At 42.5% G+C, this 19806-nt stretch overlaps 1 protein-coding gene across 1 annotated transcript in view; it reads left to right on the top strand.

The window, feature by feature from the left end:
• Positions 1 to 19806, top strand: part of SLC4A8 (solute carrier family 4 member 8) — a 304800-nt gene that overhangs the window by 232841 nt on the left and 52153 nt on the right. Inside the window, exons 11-14 of the mRNA XM_073576723.1 lie at positions 776 to 876; positions 9864 to 10038; positions 10503 to 10636; positions 16666 to 16911. Of these exons, the coding sequence (XP_073432824.1) occupies positions 776 to 876; positions 9864 to 10038; positions 10503 to 10636; positions 16666 to 16911 (656 nt within the window). The remainder of the gene's footprint in view (positions 1 to 775; positions 877 to 9863; positions 10039 to 10502; positions 10637 to 16665; positions 16912 to 19806) is intronic.

The raw sequence follows: 19806 nt of genomic DNA, 5'->3' as shown, positions 1-19806 counted from the left end.
TCTTTGTACAACTTCTCCATCTCCCTCCTGCTATCTCTAACACAGAGAGGGAAGGTGCGTAGAGAAATCCAGTGAGAGAAGAAGCTTTGACAGATTTGTATCAGTTTTGCAAAAGCACTAGAAAAGGTCTCACAAAACTCAGAGGCTCCAAAACAGTAGAACATTTGTAATAAAGACTATTTAGAAAGTTGCTTAAAGGGCTTTTCTGATTTTAATATTTTATCATTCATAGACTTGCAGAGAGTTAAAACAATAAATTGGGCAGATACAGCTGTGGAACAGCCCCAGTGTCTATTTACAGGCTGTGACAGTCAATTTATGTCTACCGTTCCAATCACCGCTGCAGCCAATCACTGATCTCAGCCAATGTAGATAGCTCGAAATGTTGAGCTTATTGATTGGCCGCATCGGTGATGTGACATCATTTCATAGTCTGTAAATGAAACTGTAGCAGCAATGGAGAGCAGATGGTGGCGCAGAAAATGGTGAGTATCTTATTCCTTTAATGTTTTAACCCTCTGGTAGTCTTTGAATAATAAAATGTTAAAACTAGAGAAATCTATGATTTTACCAGCATCATTATGCCATATTTTATAGTAATGGGGTTGTTCATCTGTCCGTGTAATGAACCAAGGTTGCGTTGCAGTTCTGTAGAACCCCTGACCGTTTAATAAATCAATGTACTCTTCTCACAACAGTAACTGGGTAAGCAGCGATGTGTTCTTCCATAATTGCATCTCACTGTAAAAGGTTTTATTGCATAATCATCCTTCAGGAGAAAAGGAAGATGCCAGGAGTCCCCAATGGAAATGTCTGCCATGTGGATCCTGAGCCGGAGCACGAGCACAGCGGACCTGAACTTCAGCGCACGGGGAGGTCAGTGAGTGTGTGGTGCAGTAATGTGGACCAGCGACAGAAGCTCCGTGTACACCCAGGAGAGCAGGGTCACGGGCCGGATCGGCGTACACCCAAGAGAGCAGGGTCACGGGCCGGATCAGCATACACCCAGGAGAGCAGGGTCACAGGCCGGATCGGCGTACACCCAGGAGAGCAGGGTCACGGACCGGATCCACGTACACCCAGGAGAGGAGGGTCACGGGCCGGATCGGCGTACACCCAGGAGAGCAAGGTTACAGACCGGATCGGCGTACACCCTGGAGAGCAGGGTCACGGGCCGGATCGGCATACACCCAGGAGAGCAGGGTCACGGGCCGGATCGGCGTACACCCAGGAGAGCAGGGGCACAGGCCGGATCGGCGTACACCCAGGAGAGCAGGGTCACGGGCCGGATCGGCGTACACCCAGGAGAGCAGGGGCACAGGCCGGATCGGCGTACACCCAGGAGAGCAGGGTCACGGACCGGATCCTTGTACACCCAGGAGAGCAGGGTCACGGACCGGATCCTTGTATACCCAGGAGAGCAGAGTCATGGGCCGGATCGGCATACACCCAGGAGAGCAGGGTCACGGGCCAGATCCGCGTACACCCAGGAGAGCAGTGTCACGGGCCGGATCGGCGTACACCCAGGAGAGCAGGGTCACGTATGCTATGTTATGATTACAGCAATCTTGTAGAATGAGGATGTACATGGCAGCCAGAATCTGCAGGATAGATGTGATTGGGCCGGGAGGTGACTTTTGTATGAAATGCCGCACACATCAGAATCTGAAAATTCTTTCTGTGTAACATGAAATATATGGCGGTTTCACCTCTTCAATCGGTAAATGGATTTGTAGTTATATAGCCTTATATTCTTCATGAAATAGCAGTTGTAGTAGTTGTCTACACTGCCTTGTGCTAATCCTCAGTTATTCCCCTTGTCAAAGGGCTATTTTGCTTACATTTCCCTATCTACAAGGCAAACATTCATGCCCAGTTGTCAGTGTATTATTTTTTTCCGGGAGGAATAACAGAGGGCTAGCACAATGCAAAGTTCTACGGAAAGATGATCCAGAATTGTTAATTCATGGTAAAATAAGCTGTTTTTTATGGGATGAGAAATTGACACTGTCTGATGGGTCTTGTAATATACAGGGAGAAGGGGAGAAAGAACCGACCATAAAGTCCCCAACACGTCAAATAGATGAAAACATAATATTTTATTAAATCAGGTGACAACAAACGTGATCACAAAAACAATGTCTGGAAATTGATATAAACATTTAAAATAGGGGTCACCCAGAGATAGAGAAGACAAATGTTGAGAGAGGGAGCAAGATATTTGTGTATAATAATTGTAGGTCTGTGTGCAAAAACTACAGTCCATGTCTCATATAAATGGTATGTTTATAATAGTATCAAAAGCGACAGAATAAATCTATTTTTTTTCTGTCATTAAACGAGGGGTACCAACAATTTTGACCACGTGTGTATAAAGACACATGCATAGGATAGGTAGGAAGTTAGATTAGATGATCACAATCAATTTACATACTGGCACATAGTTAGCAACCATCCAACATGAAATCATCAGCTCCCCATAATGTTCACCATCTTATGAAATACTGTACTAACATGGTTAAGGAACTTAGAGTTGTAACAGAGCTCCCTTTACTGAGTGCCATCAACCCCAACGCGCGTTTTAGCAAACCGCCTTCGTCAGCTTGCTCAGATAACACCTTCGCTCGTCACTAGTAGATATGTTATACAGTTTTCATATAAAATTAAAACCAAGTGCCTCATATTTTATTGTGTGTAGCAATAATCACTTGATTGACGTTTTTGATTAAAAGTGTATAACCCATTTACCGATGACGAACGAGGTAACTTAGTTTTTATATTCATTAATTACAGAGTGTGGTTGGTGTGTGTATAATAATATATATTTGTATATCAGCCACACTATACTCGCACCTGCATATTCACTGGATTCTATAGCTAGTGCGGGCCTCCTGCTATACTTGCTGCAGCATTACTTTTAATGTATTTTTGATTAAAGATGACTTTTATATTCATATATGAAGACTCTATCGTTAATTGCTCAAGCTTTATCGCTAAGGTTCTTAGTATATAACAACTAAATGCATTATTGTTTGCTCTAGATAGGATATCCAGGCGGTATATATATATATATATCACACATATATAGCTACAGCATATTTCCGGCGTCACACTAGCGAGAAATACGGACGAGTGCGAAGCGCATAAACAACGCATTGCACTCGGACCAATGTTAATCTATGGGGCAGCTTCCATCAGTCAATTTTTTCTCGTCCGTATTTTACGGACTGAGAAAATCGCAGCATGCTGCGATTGTCAGTGTATTACGCCCGTAATAAGCCAATGCAAGTCTATGGGGGCGAGAAAACTACGGATTTCACACGGACCAGACGTGTGACTTGCGAGAAATACGCACCGGTGTCCTTTATCAAAAGCCGGCAATTCATTTGCGATACAGCAAAATCACACTGACATGTTTAATAAAGAATAGAAAGAATAGATATATACACATAGAATATATATATATACAGTTGTGGCCAAAAGTATTGACACCCCTGCAATTCTGTCAGATAATACTCAGTTTCTTCCTGAAAATGATTACAAACACTAATTCTTTGGTATTATTATCTTCATTTAATTTGTCTTAAATGAAAAAACACAAAAAGTATTGTCCTAAAGCCAAACTGGATATAATTCCACACGAGATGCATTCCAACAGAGACCGATGCTAATGTGACCAACCCCGCTGTAAACCACTGCAGAATGAATGAATTAATTTCTGCGCAGGCGCCCTGGCTGACCGGAGATGAACTAATAAGCGTGGGAAAGTTTCTGAACTTTTTCCCACGCTCCTGAGTTCACCTCAGGTCTGGCGGGGACTCCACACAGCCTCACTGACTACCGCTGACGTCACTGAGGCTGCGCGGAGTCCCTGGCTGACCGGAGGTGAACTAACGTGGGAAAAAGTTTTTGTTATAATTTCACAGAAACCAGCAATTGATTTAGCGGCTATTATGCTATGTAGAACTCTATGAAATATGAATCTATGTATACTGTTCAGGGAACATTTCTGCGTATTATGACCGTAAAATACGGACCGTATTTTTATACGTTGTGTTTGACTCTAGCCTATTTCTGTATATATTGCCTTGCATGTGCTAATAAATATACATAGAAAATGCTGTTTGTAGTGGCCAATATTGATCACATAATGGGTCCTAGTTATCACTTCCTTGCTGTATTTACCAGGCATTGCTTTATTACTATGTTTATTGTGATACCAGTACTATGACTAACAAGGGTCTGTACTAACGCCTACACTTCACAGTCACTTTGTGCGTCTGGTTTATTTGTGCCCACACTGAAATGTGAGCGACCTGTATCTATAAAATCAGAATTGATATGTCTAAAAAAAAACAGCGAGAAAAGAACCAGTGCATAGACGTCCAGAAGTAGGTAGAAAAATCACAAATCTTTATTAGAGACACAGGTTAAAAAAGGCGCAGTGGCACAACAAGAGTGGCATAAAAAATAGCAGAACGGAAAATGTACAGTGTCCATAACACAAGCATGGTCAGATATAACTATAGCATGACATCTGGTAGTGAGAAAGATAATGTCTAAAGGATAGACAAATTTCAATTGTCCTAGCAGACATGTAAAAAACACACAATGGAGAGCCGGCCAGTCAGTAAGAGGTTGAGGGTATAATCCCCGACCGATCAGCTGCCTAGGACACAAAATAATAAGGACCAAGGTAACTACACACATACCAGAAGGAGAGACCCTGGACACCCCATGCTGCAAGAGCCCCGACGTACGTTTCGGAAGCAAATCTTCCTTCCTCCCCTTGAGCCATTATTGCCTATTATTTGTTATGTAAAACCACATTGCTTCAAGAACTAAAGAAAAATTCCTTTAATCTGGCACCATAATGGGTAGTAATTATGATAGTCCATTGCTAGTCTGGAATCTCACAAGGCCCAAAGCATAAAACTGATTTAAAAAAATAGAGACATGTCAGAGTTTGATCCAACGTGCAAATCACACATTGCCAATTCATGTCAAAGGGTCCAGGCAGACATGACACGGATGTCAACAGTGTAACATCCTAGTACTGTTTGTGTTTTACTGTCTAATACATTGTTTCCCAGCTCCAGTCCTCACGGCCTCCACAACCCAATATATCATGTTCTCTCAATTTCTTTAGTGATGGAATTATCATCAGTATACTAGATGATCACAGGTTCTCACTTGTGCAATACTAAGGGAAGCCTGAACACATGATCTGTTGGGGGCGGGGGAGTGAGGTTTGGAGTTTCGGAAACACTGGTCTAATGGATAGGAGACATATGGAACCTTTATTTTTTGTGTACATAAAAAGTGGATGCCACCCAGATGGTAAAAGCAGGCACACAACAAACAAACTGATAAAAGCTTGATACAACTACATATAAATGTGCCCTTTCACCACACAAAATTTAAATATCCTAATTTCAATTGACCCCAATATTATGGCCTTCTTCACGCATCCATATTTAAACACGTACATGAAATAATGGTGCCGGTGTCCTCAGTGTTATGGATCAGTGTCATGAGTGTATGATCCGTGTGTCCGTTTTTACCAACAGTGCTTTGGATCAGTGTGTCATCAATGTACGGTCCGTGTGTCCGTTTATACCGTCAGTGTGTTATCAGTGTACGGGTCCGTGTGTCCGTTTTTACCATCTGTATGCCATCAGTGTACGGTGTACGGTCCATGTGTCCGTTTATACCATCTGTATGTCATCAGTGTACGGTCCGTGTGTCCGTTTATACCATCTGTATGTCATCAGTGTAAGGTCCGTTTATACCATGAGAATGTCATCAGTGTACGGTCTGTTTTTACCATCAGTTGTCATCATTGTAAGGACTCCGGGGCAATGGTGTCCTGGCCTCCCATCACATAGACATGACAGCTTCCTGTCAGCATACCTGCAGCTCCATTGTTCTCACAGCTTTCTGTAGTACGCTGCATGTTCTCCTCAGACGATGTGGAACAAACAGTCACAGTCCCGTTCAACTTTAACAATAACAGCTTTACTCATTTTTGTACACAGCACATCCATTTTCTTTACAGTGGTTAACTCAGATTCCAGAGTGCACAATTTTTTCACTTTCCATAGCTTCTCACTGTCTTCTTCCAGAACATTCTTGGGACGTCCCATCCTGTTCAGCATCTCAGCATCCTCCCCTGTCCAGCTTCACCATTTTTGGGAGTTCCCCTGTCTGTTTCGCCCCAGACAAAAGGGCGTCTGCCCACGTAGCAAGCTGCCTCATAATGAGCGATCTGTGTTGCCGTACCACTGCCAACTGTCTACCATCTGTAGCATAGCACTGCTATGTTCTGCGCTGCTGTGAACTGTGTGGCTGTGATCTGGGCTGCTGTGTTCTGTAGTGTTGTCATCTGTGGCCCTCAGGCCCTGGACGGCTGGGCCCGTGTCTTTAATGTTATAGAGCTAACTGCCCTGTCAGGGCGCTCCCGCCCAACTGATTGAAATCTCAGCTGTTGCTCAGCTTAATGGCCATTAGCTCCCCCTACTTTAACTATTTACAGGCTGAGTATGCGCTCCACCCACATCTAGTGGCCTAACTGGGGTACTACGCTTTCCCTACAACTATAACAGTAGTTATACATAGCATTAACATAAATATGCATTACACTTTTATCCCTTAAGGTAAAACACAGAATAGTGTAGCAGTACCTATGTGACACACACATAATGGTAATACACATGAACGTGTAGCAATACCAGGAAAATACGAGAAAGAGATAAAAGATAGAAAATAACATTTTCCATTCCCTTACAAGTGTACAGTCCGTATGTCCGGTTTTAGCATCTGTATGCCTTCAGTGTAAGGTCCGTTTATACCATCAGTGTGTCATCAGTGTATGGTCTGTTTTTACCATCAGTTGTCATCAGTGTAAGGACAGTGTGTCCGTTTATACCATCAGTGTGTCATCAGTGTACGGTCCTTGTGTCTAATTTTACCATCTGTATGCCATCAGTGTAAGGTCCGTTTATACCATCAGTGTACGGTCTGTTTTTACCATCAGTGTAAGGACCGTGTGTCCCTTTATACCATCAGTGTGTCATCAGTGTACGGTCCTTGTGTCCAATTTTACTATCTGTATGCCATCAGTGTAAGGTCCGTTTATACCATCAGTGTGTCATCAGTGTATGGACCGTGTGTCTCTTTATATCATCAGTGTGTCATCCGTGTACGGTCCGTGTGTCCGTTTTTACCATCTGTATGCCATCAGTTTATGGTCTGTTTTCACCATCAGTTGTCATCAGTGTAAGGACCGTGTCCATTTATGCAATCAGTTGTCATCAATGTTTTTCACAGATGGATAAATAAATTTACCAATCTCCTCCTATCCTTAGCAGTGTTAAATACGGACAGCACACGGACTGTACACTGATGTCATCCATGTGCTGTATGCGTCTATAACTGATCTATAGACTTATATTGGCCTTTTTTATCCGTGACACTTAAAAAAAAAAAAAAAAAAAACAGATATGCCTCCGTGTGTTTTGCACAATTACACGGACCGTGTAATAATACTGAAATGTGAATAGCACCATAGATTATAATGGGTACGTGTTGTGTCTGTGACAAAAAGCGGATAATACACGAATATGCCACACGGACATCTGAATGAGGCCTTGAGTGCACGTCCCTTGTTCATTCTAGACACTGAGATGTAGGCAATGATCTAGGCTTGATATGGCTCATTTGGCTCACTCACATACATGTGCTGCCTACAGATGAGGTTCTTTAGTGACTGTGGCTGCATATGTGATATCAGAGAAACATGGGTTGTATATTGATGTTAGTGATAATGTGTGTGTATATACAGTGGGGCAAAAAAGTATTTAGTCAGTCAGCAATAGTGCAAGTTCCACCACTTAAAAAGATGAGAGGCGTCTGTAATTTACATCATAGGTAGACCTCAACTATGGGAGACAAACTGAGAAAAAAAAATCCAGAAAATCACATTGTCTGTTTTTTTTTCATTTTATTTGCATATTATGGTGGAAAATAAGTATTTGGTCAGAAACAAGCAATCAAGATTTCTGGCTCTCACAGACCTGTAACTTCTTCTTTAATAGTCTCCTCTTTCCTCCACTCATTACCTGTAGTAATGGCACCTGTTTAAACTTGTTATCAGTATAAAAAGACACCTGTGCACACCCTCAAACAGTCTGACTCCAAACTCCACTATGGTGAAGACCAAAGAGCTGTCAAAGGACACCAGAAACAAAATTGTAGCCCTGCACCAGGCTGGGAAGACTGAATCTGCAATAGCCAACCAGCTTGGAGTGAAGAAATCAACTGTGGGAGCAATAATTAGAAAATGGAAGACATACAAGACCATTGATAATCTCCCTCGATCTGGTGCTCCACGAAAAATCCCACCCCGTGGGGTCAGAATGATCACAAGAACGGTGAGCAAAAATCCCAGAACCACGCGGGGGGACCTAGTGAATGAACTGCAGAGAGCTGGGACCAATGTAACAAGGCCTACCATAAGTAACACACTACGCCACCATGGACTCAGATCCTGCAGTGCCAGACGTGTCCCACTGCTTAAGCCTGTACATGTCCGGGCCCGTCTGAAGTTTGCTAGAGAGCATTTGGATGATCCAGAGGAGTTTTGGGAGAATGTCCTATGGTCTGATGAAACCAAACTGGAACTGTTTGGTAGAAACACAACTTGTCGTGTTTGGAGGAAAAAGAATACTGAGTTGCATCCATCCAACACCATACCTACTGTAAAGCATGGTGGTGGAAACATCATGCTTTGGGGCTGTTTCTCTGCAAAGGGGCCAGGACGACTGATCCGGGTACATGAAAGAATGAATGGGTCCATGTATCGTGAGATTTTGAGTGCAAACCTCCTTCCATCAGCAAGGGCATTGAAGATGAAACGTGGCTGGGTCTTTCAACATGACAATGATCCAAAGCACACCGCCAGGGCAACGAAGGAGTAGCTTCGTAAGAAGCATTTCAAGGTCCTGGAGTGGCCTAGCCAGTCTCCAGATCTCAACCCTATAGAAAACCTTTGGAAGGAGTTGAAAGTCCGTGTTGCCAAGCGAAAAGCCAAAAACATCACTGCTCTAGAGGAGATCTGCATGGAGGAATGGGCCAACATACCAACAACAGTGTGTGGCAACCTTGTGAAGACTTACAGAAAACGTTTGACCTCTGTCATTGCCAACAAAGGATATATTACAAAGTATTGAGATGAAATTTTGTTTCTGACCAAATACTTATTTTCCACCATAATATGCAAATAAAATGAAAAAAAAACAGACAATGTGATTTTCTGGATTTTTTTTTCTCAGTTTGTCTCCCATAGTTGAGGTCTACCTATGATGTAAATTACAGACGCCTCTCATCTTTTTAAGTGGTGGAACTTGCACTATTGCTGACTGACTAAATACTTTTTTGCCCCACTGTATATATATATATATATATATATATATATATATATTCATGTACCTACAGAAAAGAGATGGGCCATGACTATAAAGAAAGAAGACAAAGAAATCTCTACTTTTTAGTCACCATCAGAAAATGTTCCACTTATAAGAATATGAGTATATTACCAATGTATTTCTCTAATGTATCTTTGCCATGACTATAAATGCCATGCATACATTTAGTACAGTGAGTGCAGGAGGCCTGTGTGATTGCGCTCAGTTGCTATCGGCCAATTATCTGTTGTATATGGCCTCCGCCAGTGACCGGCACGATGACAGGAGGGTTCTTCTCAGATTCCAGCTGTAGGCATGATGTTCCAGACTTTCCACAGTATAGTTTTGCCCCTGGTGATCTGCCTGGCAGTGAAGCCCACTCTCTATTATTCATTGCAGGCTATTTGGCGGTCTGGTGGTAGACATAAAAAGGAAAGCTCCTTGGTACTGGAGTGACTACAGGGATGCGCTGAGCTTGCAGTGTGTGGCTTCTTTCCTCTTCCTATACTGTGCTTGCATGTCTCCGGTCATCACATTTGGGGGTTTACTTGGAGAAGCGACAGAAGGTCGAATAGTAAGGAAATTCCATGTGCCTAATTCTGACTAGATCCATCCTCACCTCTCTTCATGTTGATTACACGCCCGCCTAGAAAACCTTGCTCATTAGATCAGCTGTTAAACTGCCATCACTTACCTCTAATCAGGATAATCCCGATCTTTGGCTTTATTTAAGCACCGAACGGATCTGCGCTCTGTGTAATGACCAATTAATGGCTTTACAGCTCAGCTTTTCCACAGTCTTAATGCTGGTTGTAATATACAGATTAATGAATATTCCCAATTATGCTACTGTGACACTGCTACATAGCCATCTTAATTTACCAGCGTGGGCAAATCACTTCTAGTAATAAATATATTGCAGCAATTCAATCCCATCTCCACATCCTCACCGCTGGTTTCTGTGTCTTTTACATTAGATTTGTATTGACATGTTGTCCGCCATGTACTCCGAGTAAACTGGTGTTTGTGCCCCTACAGAGTGCAATAGAATCCCTGTTTGGTGCTTCTATGACCGGAATCGCCTATTCCTTGTTTGCTGGACAACCCCTCACCATTTTGGGGAGCACAGGACCTGTCTTGGTGTTCGAGAAAATTCTTTTCAAGTTTTGCAAGTAAGACCAATTTTCTCATGTCAGATATATTAGAGAATTGAAGTCTGATTCTGAAATCAAATCGAATCAGATTATGCACAGTTTAGTGGGAACATAATCGTACACAGAATAAAAAATATGGAGTGTGCTCCCTCATATGCCGTATGTTATATATTATGTTCCTTGTCAGTGTTCTAAGGCTGTGTGCACACATTGCGTTTCTTAAACGTTTCCACCGCAGCAGAAATGCTTAAAAAACACATTCCTATGCAATCCTATGGGATTCCGCAGTTGCTGTGCCTATGCTGCGGACTTTACCGCTGCGGAATCGCATAGCGGTAAAATCTGCACCATGTTCATTATTTCTTCTGAATCGCTGCACTTTCGCCCCCATAGGATTGCATTGAAACGCTCACTTTACGCATGTGGCTATGCCCACCATGGGTAAAGTGAGCACTTCTTGTGCGGATGGTACCCAGGGTCTGGAGGAGCATGCCCAGGGTACCATAATCCTAGTTAAAAATAGAATTAAAATAAAAAAATCGGGATATACTCACCTTTTGATGGCCCCCGGAGTCTTCTCGCCTCTCAGCCACACTGCCAGCATCTTCCGTTCCCAGGGATGCATTGCGCGAATCACCTGAGATGATGTCGCGGTCTCGCGAGCGTTACGTCACAAAGGTCCTTCGCGCAAAGCATCCCTGGGAGCGGAACGTACCGGGAGCGCTGCTGAGGAGATCGGGGACCATCAGAAGGTGAGAATACCATATTTTTTATTTTTTTTTTATTATTTTTAACATCCTATCTTTTACTACTTATGCTGCATAGACAGCATCAATAGTAAAAAGTTGGTCACACTTGTCAAGCACTATGCGTGACAAGTGTGACCAACCTGTCAATCACCTTTCCAAGCGATGCTTCAAATCGCTTGGAAAAGCGCAAGCATTCTGCAAGTTAAAAACCCTTGCAAAATGCTTGTGTTTTGCGGGAAAACGCATGCGAATTCCGCATGCGTTTTACCCACGGTAGGGAGTTGCGGTAATGCGGACATTCCCGCAGCATTTCTGCAACGTGGGCACTTAGCCTAAGGGTTAAAGTGCTTTCATATTGATAACCTATGACTCTATATTTTTGTCTATGTCCTATGTTTGTTGTCTGTTTGGCTAGATTGGTAATATTGTGCCCTGTATAAGTGAATAGGCCCATACTGTACCTCCAATATCACACAAATGCACATAAAGATATTTCCTCACGGTTTTTATAAGATATTTATCTTAAGATAAAATTCCAGCTTGTTCCATCAAATGGTATATTGTGCAGATATTCTTCTCTGGAAACATTGCTTCTTTGGGAGAATTTGGTGCCACATGGCGGCACCGGAGAAAAGCATTCCGGCTGCATGGAACCCAGGGACGACTTCTGCTGCCATATCGTGCTCCGTCAGGATGCCACCATCTACAATAGAAAAAAAAGAAAATAGAAAGAAATTAATAGGCGTCTGTCAATAGGATCAACTCTCCTAAGCCATCTATATGGGCATGTAGGTCGTAGGAAGCTGAATAGAATGATCTCTTGATATCTGAGATCCGATGTCTTATTATAGAGAAATCATAGGTTTTTTTTAAATATGTAAATAAACTGTTAAGATCGATGGATTGGACTCTGATTCCCTGAGAATCTTCCTCCCGAGCTTATTCTGACTGAAAGGGAGCGTTACCAATGTGAGACATGTAGACCAAGAGATTATAACATATGAAGACACAACACTGAATACAAGTCACAATGGCAATCTATAACCCATAGATATATATTAATATGAAACCAGTGATCGTGTCAGGGACAATGGCAATTCATCCGAAGATGATAATAATATAATAATACATTTTATTTCTATAGCGCTGACATATTCCGCAGCACTTTACATTTCAGAGGGGACTTGTACAGACGATAGACATTACAGCATAACAATAATCACATACAGTAGATTATAACAAATAACAAGAGGAGTGAGGGCCCTGCTCGCAAGCTTACAATCTATGAGGAAAGAGGTAGACAGGTGGGTGGTAACAGTTGCCCTGATTATATGGACCAGCCATAATGTTAAGTGTGTAACAGTACAGACACAGAGGGCTAATGGATGCATAAAGCATGTGGGAACATGATGCGGGGAACCTGGTTATGGTAAAACTTTTGGCTGTGCCACACAGGGTAAGTTAATGTGTTGAGGCGATAGGCCAGTCTGAATAAATGCGTTTTCAGGGCACGCTTAAAATTGTGGGGATTGGGACTAATGATGAAACTAAATGAAATTACTTGGACAGGTAAAATTATTAGGAGAGCCAGAAGTGGATTAAAATACTTTTTATTAATAGCTAATGTGTACTATACAAAGACGTGCTCGCACAAAAATGTATAAAAATACATCAATTATCATAAAAATATTATGCCAAAACACCACCTCAAAGATTTTTATTTCCTATTATGTAAAAAAGATATATATTGGAATGACAAATTGCCAATTATGTAAGCAACTATATGGCAAAAAAATTACCAAAATTAGTTGCTTACACTGTCTTTAGGTTACTGTGCACAATCCTGCTGACAGGTTCCCTTTAAATCTTTGTGTTTCTCCATAGGAAATTTAAGGTGTACAAAGGTACAGTAAGGCCCTCTACAGTTGCTTTAGGAATGTTCCATAGAAAAAGAAACCTTCAGAACATATACCTTAGGCTGTCACAAAGCTTTGTATGGAGCAGGCTTGGGAGCCGAGCTTACACCATACACATTGGGAGTGAAATGTAATACTAAGATGAGCTGGAATTGGATTACATGCCATAGTCATACCCCTCGCAAACCTATATTGGGGGCATGATGGATTGTTATTGCAGCCAGGAGTTTAAAAGGAATCTGTCACCTCATTTTGGCCTATGAGATGCGGCCACCGCCATCAGGGGCTTATCTACAGCATTCTGTAATGCTGTAGATAAGCCCCCGATGTAACCTGAAAGGTAAGAAAAACGAGTTAGATTATACTCACCCGGGGGTTCGGGCCGGTCCAATGGGTGTCGCAGTCCAGTCTGGCGCCTCCCAACTTCTAGAGATGATGACGTCCTCCTTCTTCTTACTTCTGCTGCGGCTCCTGCGCAGGCGTACTTTATCGGCCCTGATGGCGGTGGCCACATCTCATAGGCAAAAAATCAGGTGACAGACTCCCATTAATAAAATAACTTTTAGGTCTGCTATCCAGAGGATAAATCTGGCTTTTTATCAATAAAACCTCTGTGTACTCACCGTCTTTAATCAGGATAACACTCACTGGATATCACACTACAATACAGACATTTTGCCATGTATCACACAATAGATCACATTTCAGAGTCGCCTAGCGGTGTTTAAAATGGTAAAAAATAAAAAAAAAGTGTATACATAAAAAATATAAACAACATAACAGCTATATAACTGGCAACACTTTGGCGGTAATAGTGTGAAATATTAAAACTACTGTATTTGTCCTGCGTGGTGGACACCACAAAAAATGCAAGAATTGCTGTTTATCTTTATCTCCACAACAAAAATATAGTTTTATGGACCACAAAAATAGTCCCAATAAAGATTACAAATCAGGCTGCAAAGAAACAAAACCTCAACGGAAGTAAAGAATAGCGTTGGCTCTCAGAATATGTCACCACAAAACCATTTTGGTTGCCTTTAAATACTCTGGGCTCCAATAAACCAGCCCTCATACCGCTATGTAAAATGTAATCTGTCAGCAGGATTTCACACACCAAACTATGCTTTATGTATTATCTTTGATCTTTAAATTTTGAGAAGACGACATCATAATTATGTGGCGCCCCTGAGGCTCAGTCGCCACAGAGGTACTGCACCTCCTCCTGAGGTGTGGTGCCCCACCATCCAGGTAAGGTGGAAACACCTGACCACACTCCAACACCTGCACCCCACACCACCAAAGTAGTGTAGCAAAGCACCTTCGGCGGCTCCCTGCTTGGAGTATAGCAAAGCACCCCTTGGTGGCTCCCTGCTTGGAACACGAAACGTGCTGGGAGGTGGGTGGAGTTTAGTTTGCACCAAAAGAGCGGGAAGAGTTGAGTCAGTCAGTCAGTCTTTCACTCAGTCAGTGAGTGAAGATGTAGAAGGATAGAGTGTGAGATAGAGAAGATCCCCGGGAGAGGGATGGAAGAATGAAGTGCTGCAGCAGGCCACAGTGATATGGGTCTGCTGGCACAGGAAAGAGACAGAGAAAGGAAGCTTGATTCTCCATTGGGAAGAAGGATTTGTACGGAACGTGAGGAGAATAAGAGAACAAGGACCAGGGTTAGAGGAGAACCCTTTTCAAGTTCTAAGCGCAAGGCCGGGGTCCGGTCCCCGAGGTTGTACGGATACTAATGGTCCTGCAGCAGACACCGGAGGAATAGAAGTAGTGACCACTTTATTCCCACACAAGACTTGGGGGCACAACAGCAACATAATAGTGAGCCGTGACTTAATAGCAAGGAGTCCCCGAAGCAGGTTACAGCTGTGTGCCGTACAAGTAGAGTTCATAGGAATATCTGACAGGAGGAACTCCAGTGTAACTCAGTACTAGGAGTACTTCACTCAAAGGCGCTATAAGAGGAGATGTTCAGAAAAGGCACATATGTTGGCAGAGTGTTGGAAAGAAGTATTCCATCTGGCCTGGAGGTTGACTGAGTCCCTAACCCGGAGGACATGGCATGGAGGCAGGCACCTGTTTGTACAACAGACTGTGAGTAAAGCTTTGGAACTACACGCCCTGGTGTCCTCCACTTATAGGAGAGAGCAATTAGTTCCAGCTGCGTGTAAAATTCTTTCTTTATTCCTTCAATAAAAATACATAAATCTTCATAATGTGTGCCCCAACATGGACAACGGCAACGCGTTTCGATCTAAAAGATCTTTGTCAAAGCCACTTATTCCCGCGCCAACCTACCCAGCACTGCTACATCCCTCGCGCCTGACACTACACCATCTCAGTGTCACTTCACCTACACTGCCCTGGGACTACAGCCCTGCCTGTGGAGGGCTATAACATCACTGCTGCACCACACCATCTGTCCCAGAGGATCAGTCTGCAGCGTCGGCTTATATCTCTATTGCCGAATACCACAGGTGGCGTCATGAATCACTTATAAACTTTCACTACCATAAGCACACTGAAACAATCCCTTTTACAATGGGCGCCCAGGGCCACGGGCCGGGTCCCCGCTGCCGTGACATCTCCCATTAAAGCTCATCGGGCCCGGTACCGAGTACCCCACAGCCCTGGGTGTGAGGCCGTCCCAATTACAGTATCTTCCTATTATTCATTGATGAACAATCGCCCTCCTAGGATTGTTTGCATTATGGGGCACCACCATTGTTGATATAGACACTGTGGTTTTTTCCCACCATCACTGGCTCTCTTCTAAATTGCTCATCGCCTTCCGTGATTGTTCCTGAACTCTTATAGAACGTGTAGCATTGATATCGCCATTTCCTTGTTCTTTGCCATCATGTTTTATTTATGTAAAAACTTAATGCCTCTTTTGATTGATATAAATGTGTGTTCTTCCTGAGACGTAGAAGTTTTTTTTGTTTTTTTTTCTTTTAGGTATTTGATATTTTTACTTCTGTGCAAAATCCATAAAGTAATATCTGGATCAATTGTCATCTCCTCTAAAATGGCATTTTGTTTTCAGCTGTTTGTATGAATACATTGAAGTCTTTTGTGTCCTTACTAGAATATTTCATTGTTTGGTTTTTGAAAGGATCACAACAAAGTACAGAGCTATTCCATCTCTCAGACGGCACCATAATCAGAATGACTCGATTTTCGTTTGAAGGGGAAAATCTCTGTTGGATTGAATAGAAATTCACTACAAATTTCAGCGCTGTACTGCGGCTTGCTTCCAGCATAGTGTTACCTGATACATGAGCATGTTTGTCTTTTATTACTATTATTCGCCCTTTGAGCAAGTGCCGCCTGCCTCTTCCCATTATAATAACGGTTATCTGCCTGGCTTCTTTCCTAGAGACCATAACCTGTCGTATCTATCACTGAGAGCGTGCATTGGCCTGTGGACCGCTTTCCTCTGCATTGTTCTGGTCGCCACCGATGCCAGCTCTTTGGTTTGTTACATCACACGCTTTACAGAGGAAGCCTTTGCCTCGCTGATTTGTATTATTTTTATCTATGAAGCCATAGAGAAGCTGATACATTTGGGAGAGACCTATCCTGTTCACATGCACAGTCAACTGGACGAACTAACTCTTTATTAGTGAGTGTTTTACCTTTTTGCCAATGTACATATCTCATGATTTGAGTTGGAGAACAGAAATTCCTGGAAAGTCTATAAAAAAAAAAATAGGGCACTTGTTTTTTAACCTTGTCCAAAGTGAAAATTTGATATGTTTGTCATTCATTTTAATTTTTTTTTTTTTTGCTGGAGAAACTTTGGCAGATTATTTTGTGTCAGGATCGCTGGTGAATCGCTATGTGATCATTGGTGAGCTGTCAAACAGACAACTTCACCAGCGATCAGCACAGCGACGCCGAGCGCCCGGCGTCGCTGTGCACGTTAGTAACCAGCGCGCTGATGCAGGGAGCTGGTAACTAACGTACACATCGGGTATCCAAGGGACGTGCGTCCCTTGGATACCCGATGTGTACATTAGTTACCAGCAGATCGCTGGGCTCCCGCCTGTCACACGCAGTGATGCGTGGTGGCCAGCGGGAGATCAGCGAACAAAAGAAAGTCCTGGCCTTTCCTGCAGCGATCAGCGATACCGGCAGGGGGGCCGGTCGCTGTTACACACAGCGATCTCACTGATGAGATCGCTGTTGTGTCACAAAAATTGTGACTCGGCAGCGATCTCGCTAGCGAGATCGCTATGTGTGACGGGGCCTTTAGACCGTGCAGGAAATGTGTTCAAATCAGAATTATTTGCTATAGACCTGCACATGAAAGCTCTTTCACCAGAAAAGTGGCTTAAAAGCTTTGAAAAGTTTCAAAATGTAGCGACTTTTGGCGTTTTCTCCCCCCCAGTTTGAGTGGGCTACGCTAAAGTGGGTGGACCTGGCAAGGCGTGACCACGCGCCCCCTCCGCATTCATCAAATCTGCCAATGTTTTGTATACCAGAAATGTTAGTGGGGTTCCTGACTGTAGTAGCATTTCTGGTACACGTCACTGAGAAGAGGCGTTGAAATAATTAAGTGGCGTGCTCCTCTTAATGAATATGGCGTCACTTCAAATCTTAAGTTACCACTCCAGTGAATTTTTTATTTTCCTATGTGCTAGCTATCATGTGATAGTAATTAGTGTAGTAACATACTCACCAAACACCGTGTTCTCCCACTATCAGCCCCGCTCTGGCGTCACATGACAAACTCTGAAACCTGCAGATTGGTGTGTGAAGCGGAAGTCACAATCTTAGTGTCTATGGGACTCAGAACAAAGCTACAGAGCCTTGTAGTGAATTCACCCGGACTTACATTGAGAACGTTCATAAAGTGACCTCTGCTCCTCACAGCCACCACTGTGCGATTGATCAGTTCACAGATGACGTGACTTAGTCTTGGAGCAGAGCTGATACCAGGAGAAGACGATGGCCAGTGAGTATGTTACTAAACAAACCACATTCATAAGCGTGATACATAGCACACGAGAAAACAAAAAAAAAATTGGTGTAGTATTTTAAAGGTTTATTTTGATTTTGCAAAGTGTAAGTTAAATACATTGGTTATCCGTGGTTTTTTGATAAGTTATCCCGAAAAAAATCAAGTTGGCAACCTGGACTGTAATCTAAGGAGGTATCTACCTTAATGGTCACTGTCAAACCTTTTTTAAATAGTTCTGCAACATAATTAAGGAAATGATCCAAACCAGAGTCTTCTCAAAATGTAGCATGCAAATTGCCTCTTCAGAGAAAAAGAGAGATCCTACAAGTCATAAAAGGTAGTAGCTTTTATCCTAAGTCATAATACAAGACTCGTTAAAGGGTTGATTGTGACTTGTAGGATCACTACTACCAACAGGTGGCGCTATAGAGTTCAAGTCCTTTTTTTCTCTGAAGAGGCAATTTGCATATTATTTTCCCAGAGGAGCATTGCACGGTAAGCCTCCTTACCTTGATTAGCCAGAGCTGGCATGTCACTCTCCACAAGTAAAAACCTTATCCCTGAAAATGTAGGACACCGATCTGTGCTAACTGGCAGACTCCTTAAGGAGAAGCCCTACCTCCCCAGACTCTTTGGTTGTTACATATAGCCAACCAGAAATATGCTCTCTACTGAGGATGGCCAAGAACCCTGTGACAGCTGTCTGCAAATGTCCCTCTGTTTTATAGGAGACTCTAGAGGAATAGTAGTGATTAAGCTAATTTTTCTAACTCAATTAAAGGAAAAAAAGAGGCCTATTGATCTATACAGATAGTCCCCAATTCATTGTGTGCTTTTCATTATTTTTTTGTTTTTTTGTCTTACTTTTTGTGCACTGGATGATTTTGTGCCTAATATCAAAATGAGCAAGACAGTGTGTAATGAATTGGCGCAATTTTTTATTTTTTTTTTTGCTTTTTATTCCTTTTTAGGCAAAAAATCCTTTCAATAACCATTAAAATGTCTTTAAATGCACAAAAAAATTAGACAGAATACAGAGGGTACTGGAATACAATTGCGCAAAAATTTGGAGACATTTTGAAAAATTTGCAAATGAAGAATTAAGCTGAAACATCTAGAGAACCAAAGCCATGGCAGAAATAAATAAAAACAAGTCACTATTAGATCCATTTTAACTCCAAATTAAGCTGCAAAGGCAATAATGTATTGACCCCCTCTTATTGAACTGGAGCACTATAAATCTGCCAAAGACCCTGCAGGCGATCACCACGATGTGGACCCTCTAGTATTCACCTGTCCCACCTCTATGATATGCGGGGTACACCACTCTAGTTTGGAGAGATGATTGTGAGACTTTAGAAGATCTAAATGTTCATATGTGTCCCTTGATTTGGAAAAGATTTTATTGGGGCAACAGAATTAATGGCATACTTAAAGGTCACCAATTCATCCAGCAGTTTTGTAGTGTCAAACTGCTTGAAATGTCACAAGTTGGACAAACGCTTTGTAGGTGTGCAAAAATTTTACTTCCTTTGGCGTTTTTACACCTTGTCA

Source organism: Dendrobates tinctorius, unplaced genomic scaffold (assembly GCF_039654945.1).
Source record: "Dendrobates tinctorius isolate UK_male_01 unplaced genomic scaffold, ASM3965494v1 ptg000051l, whole genome shotgun sequence".
In the NCBI taxonomy this organism is placed as follows: Eukaryota; Metazoa; Chordata; class Amphibia; order Anura; family Dendrobatidae; genus Dendrobates; species Dendrobates tinctorius.
Note: the sequence above shows the minus strand (reverse complement) of the source record. Positions and strands in the feature narration are given on the sequence as shown.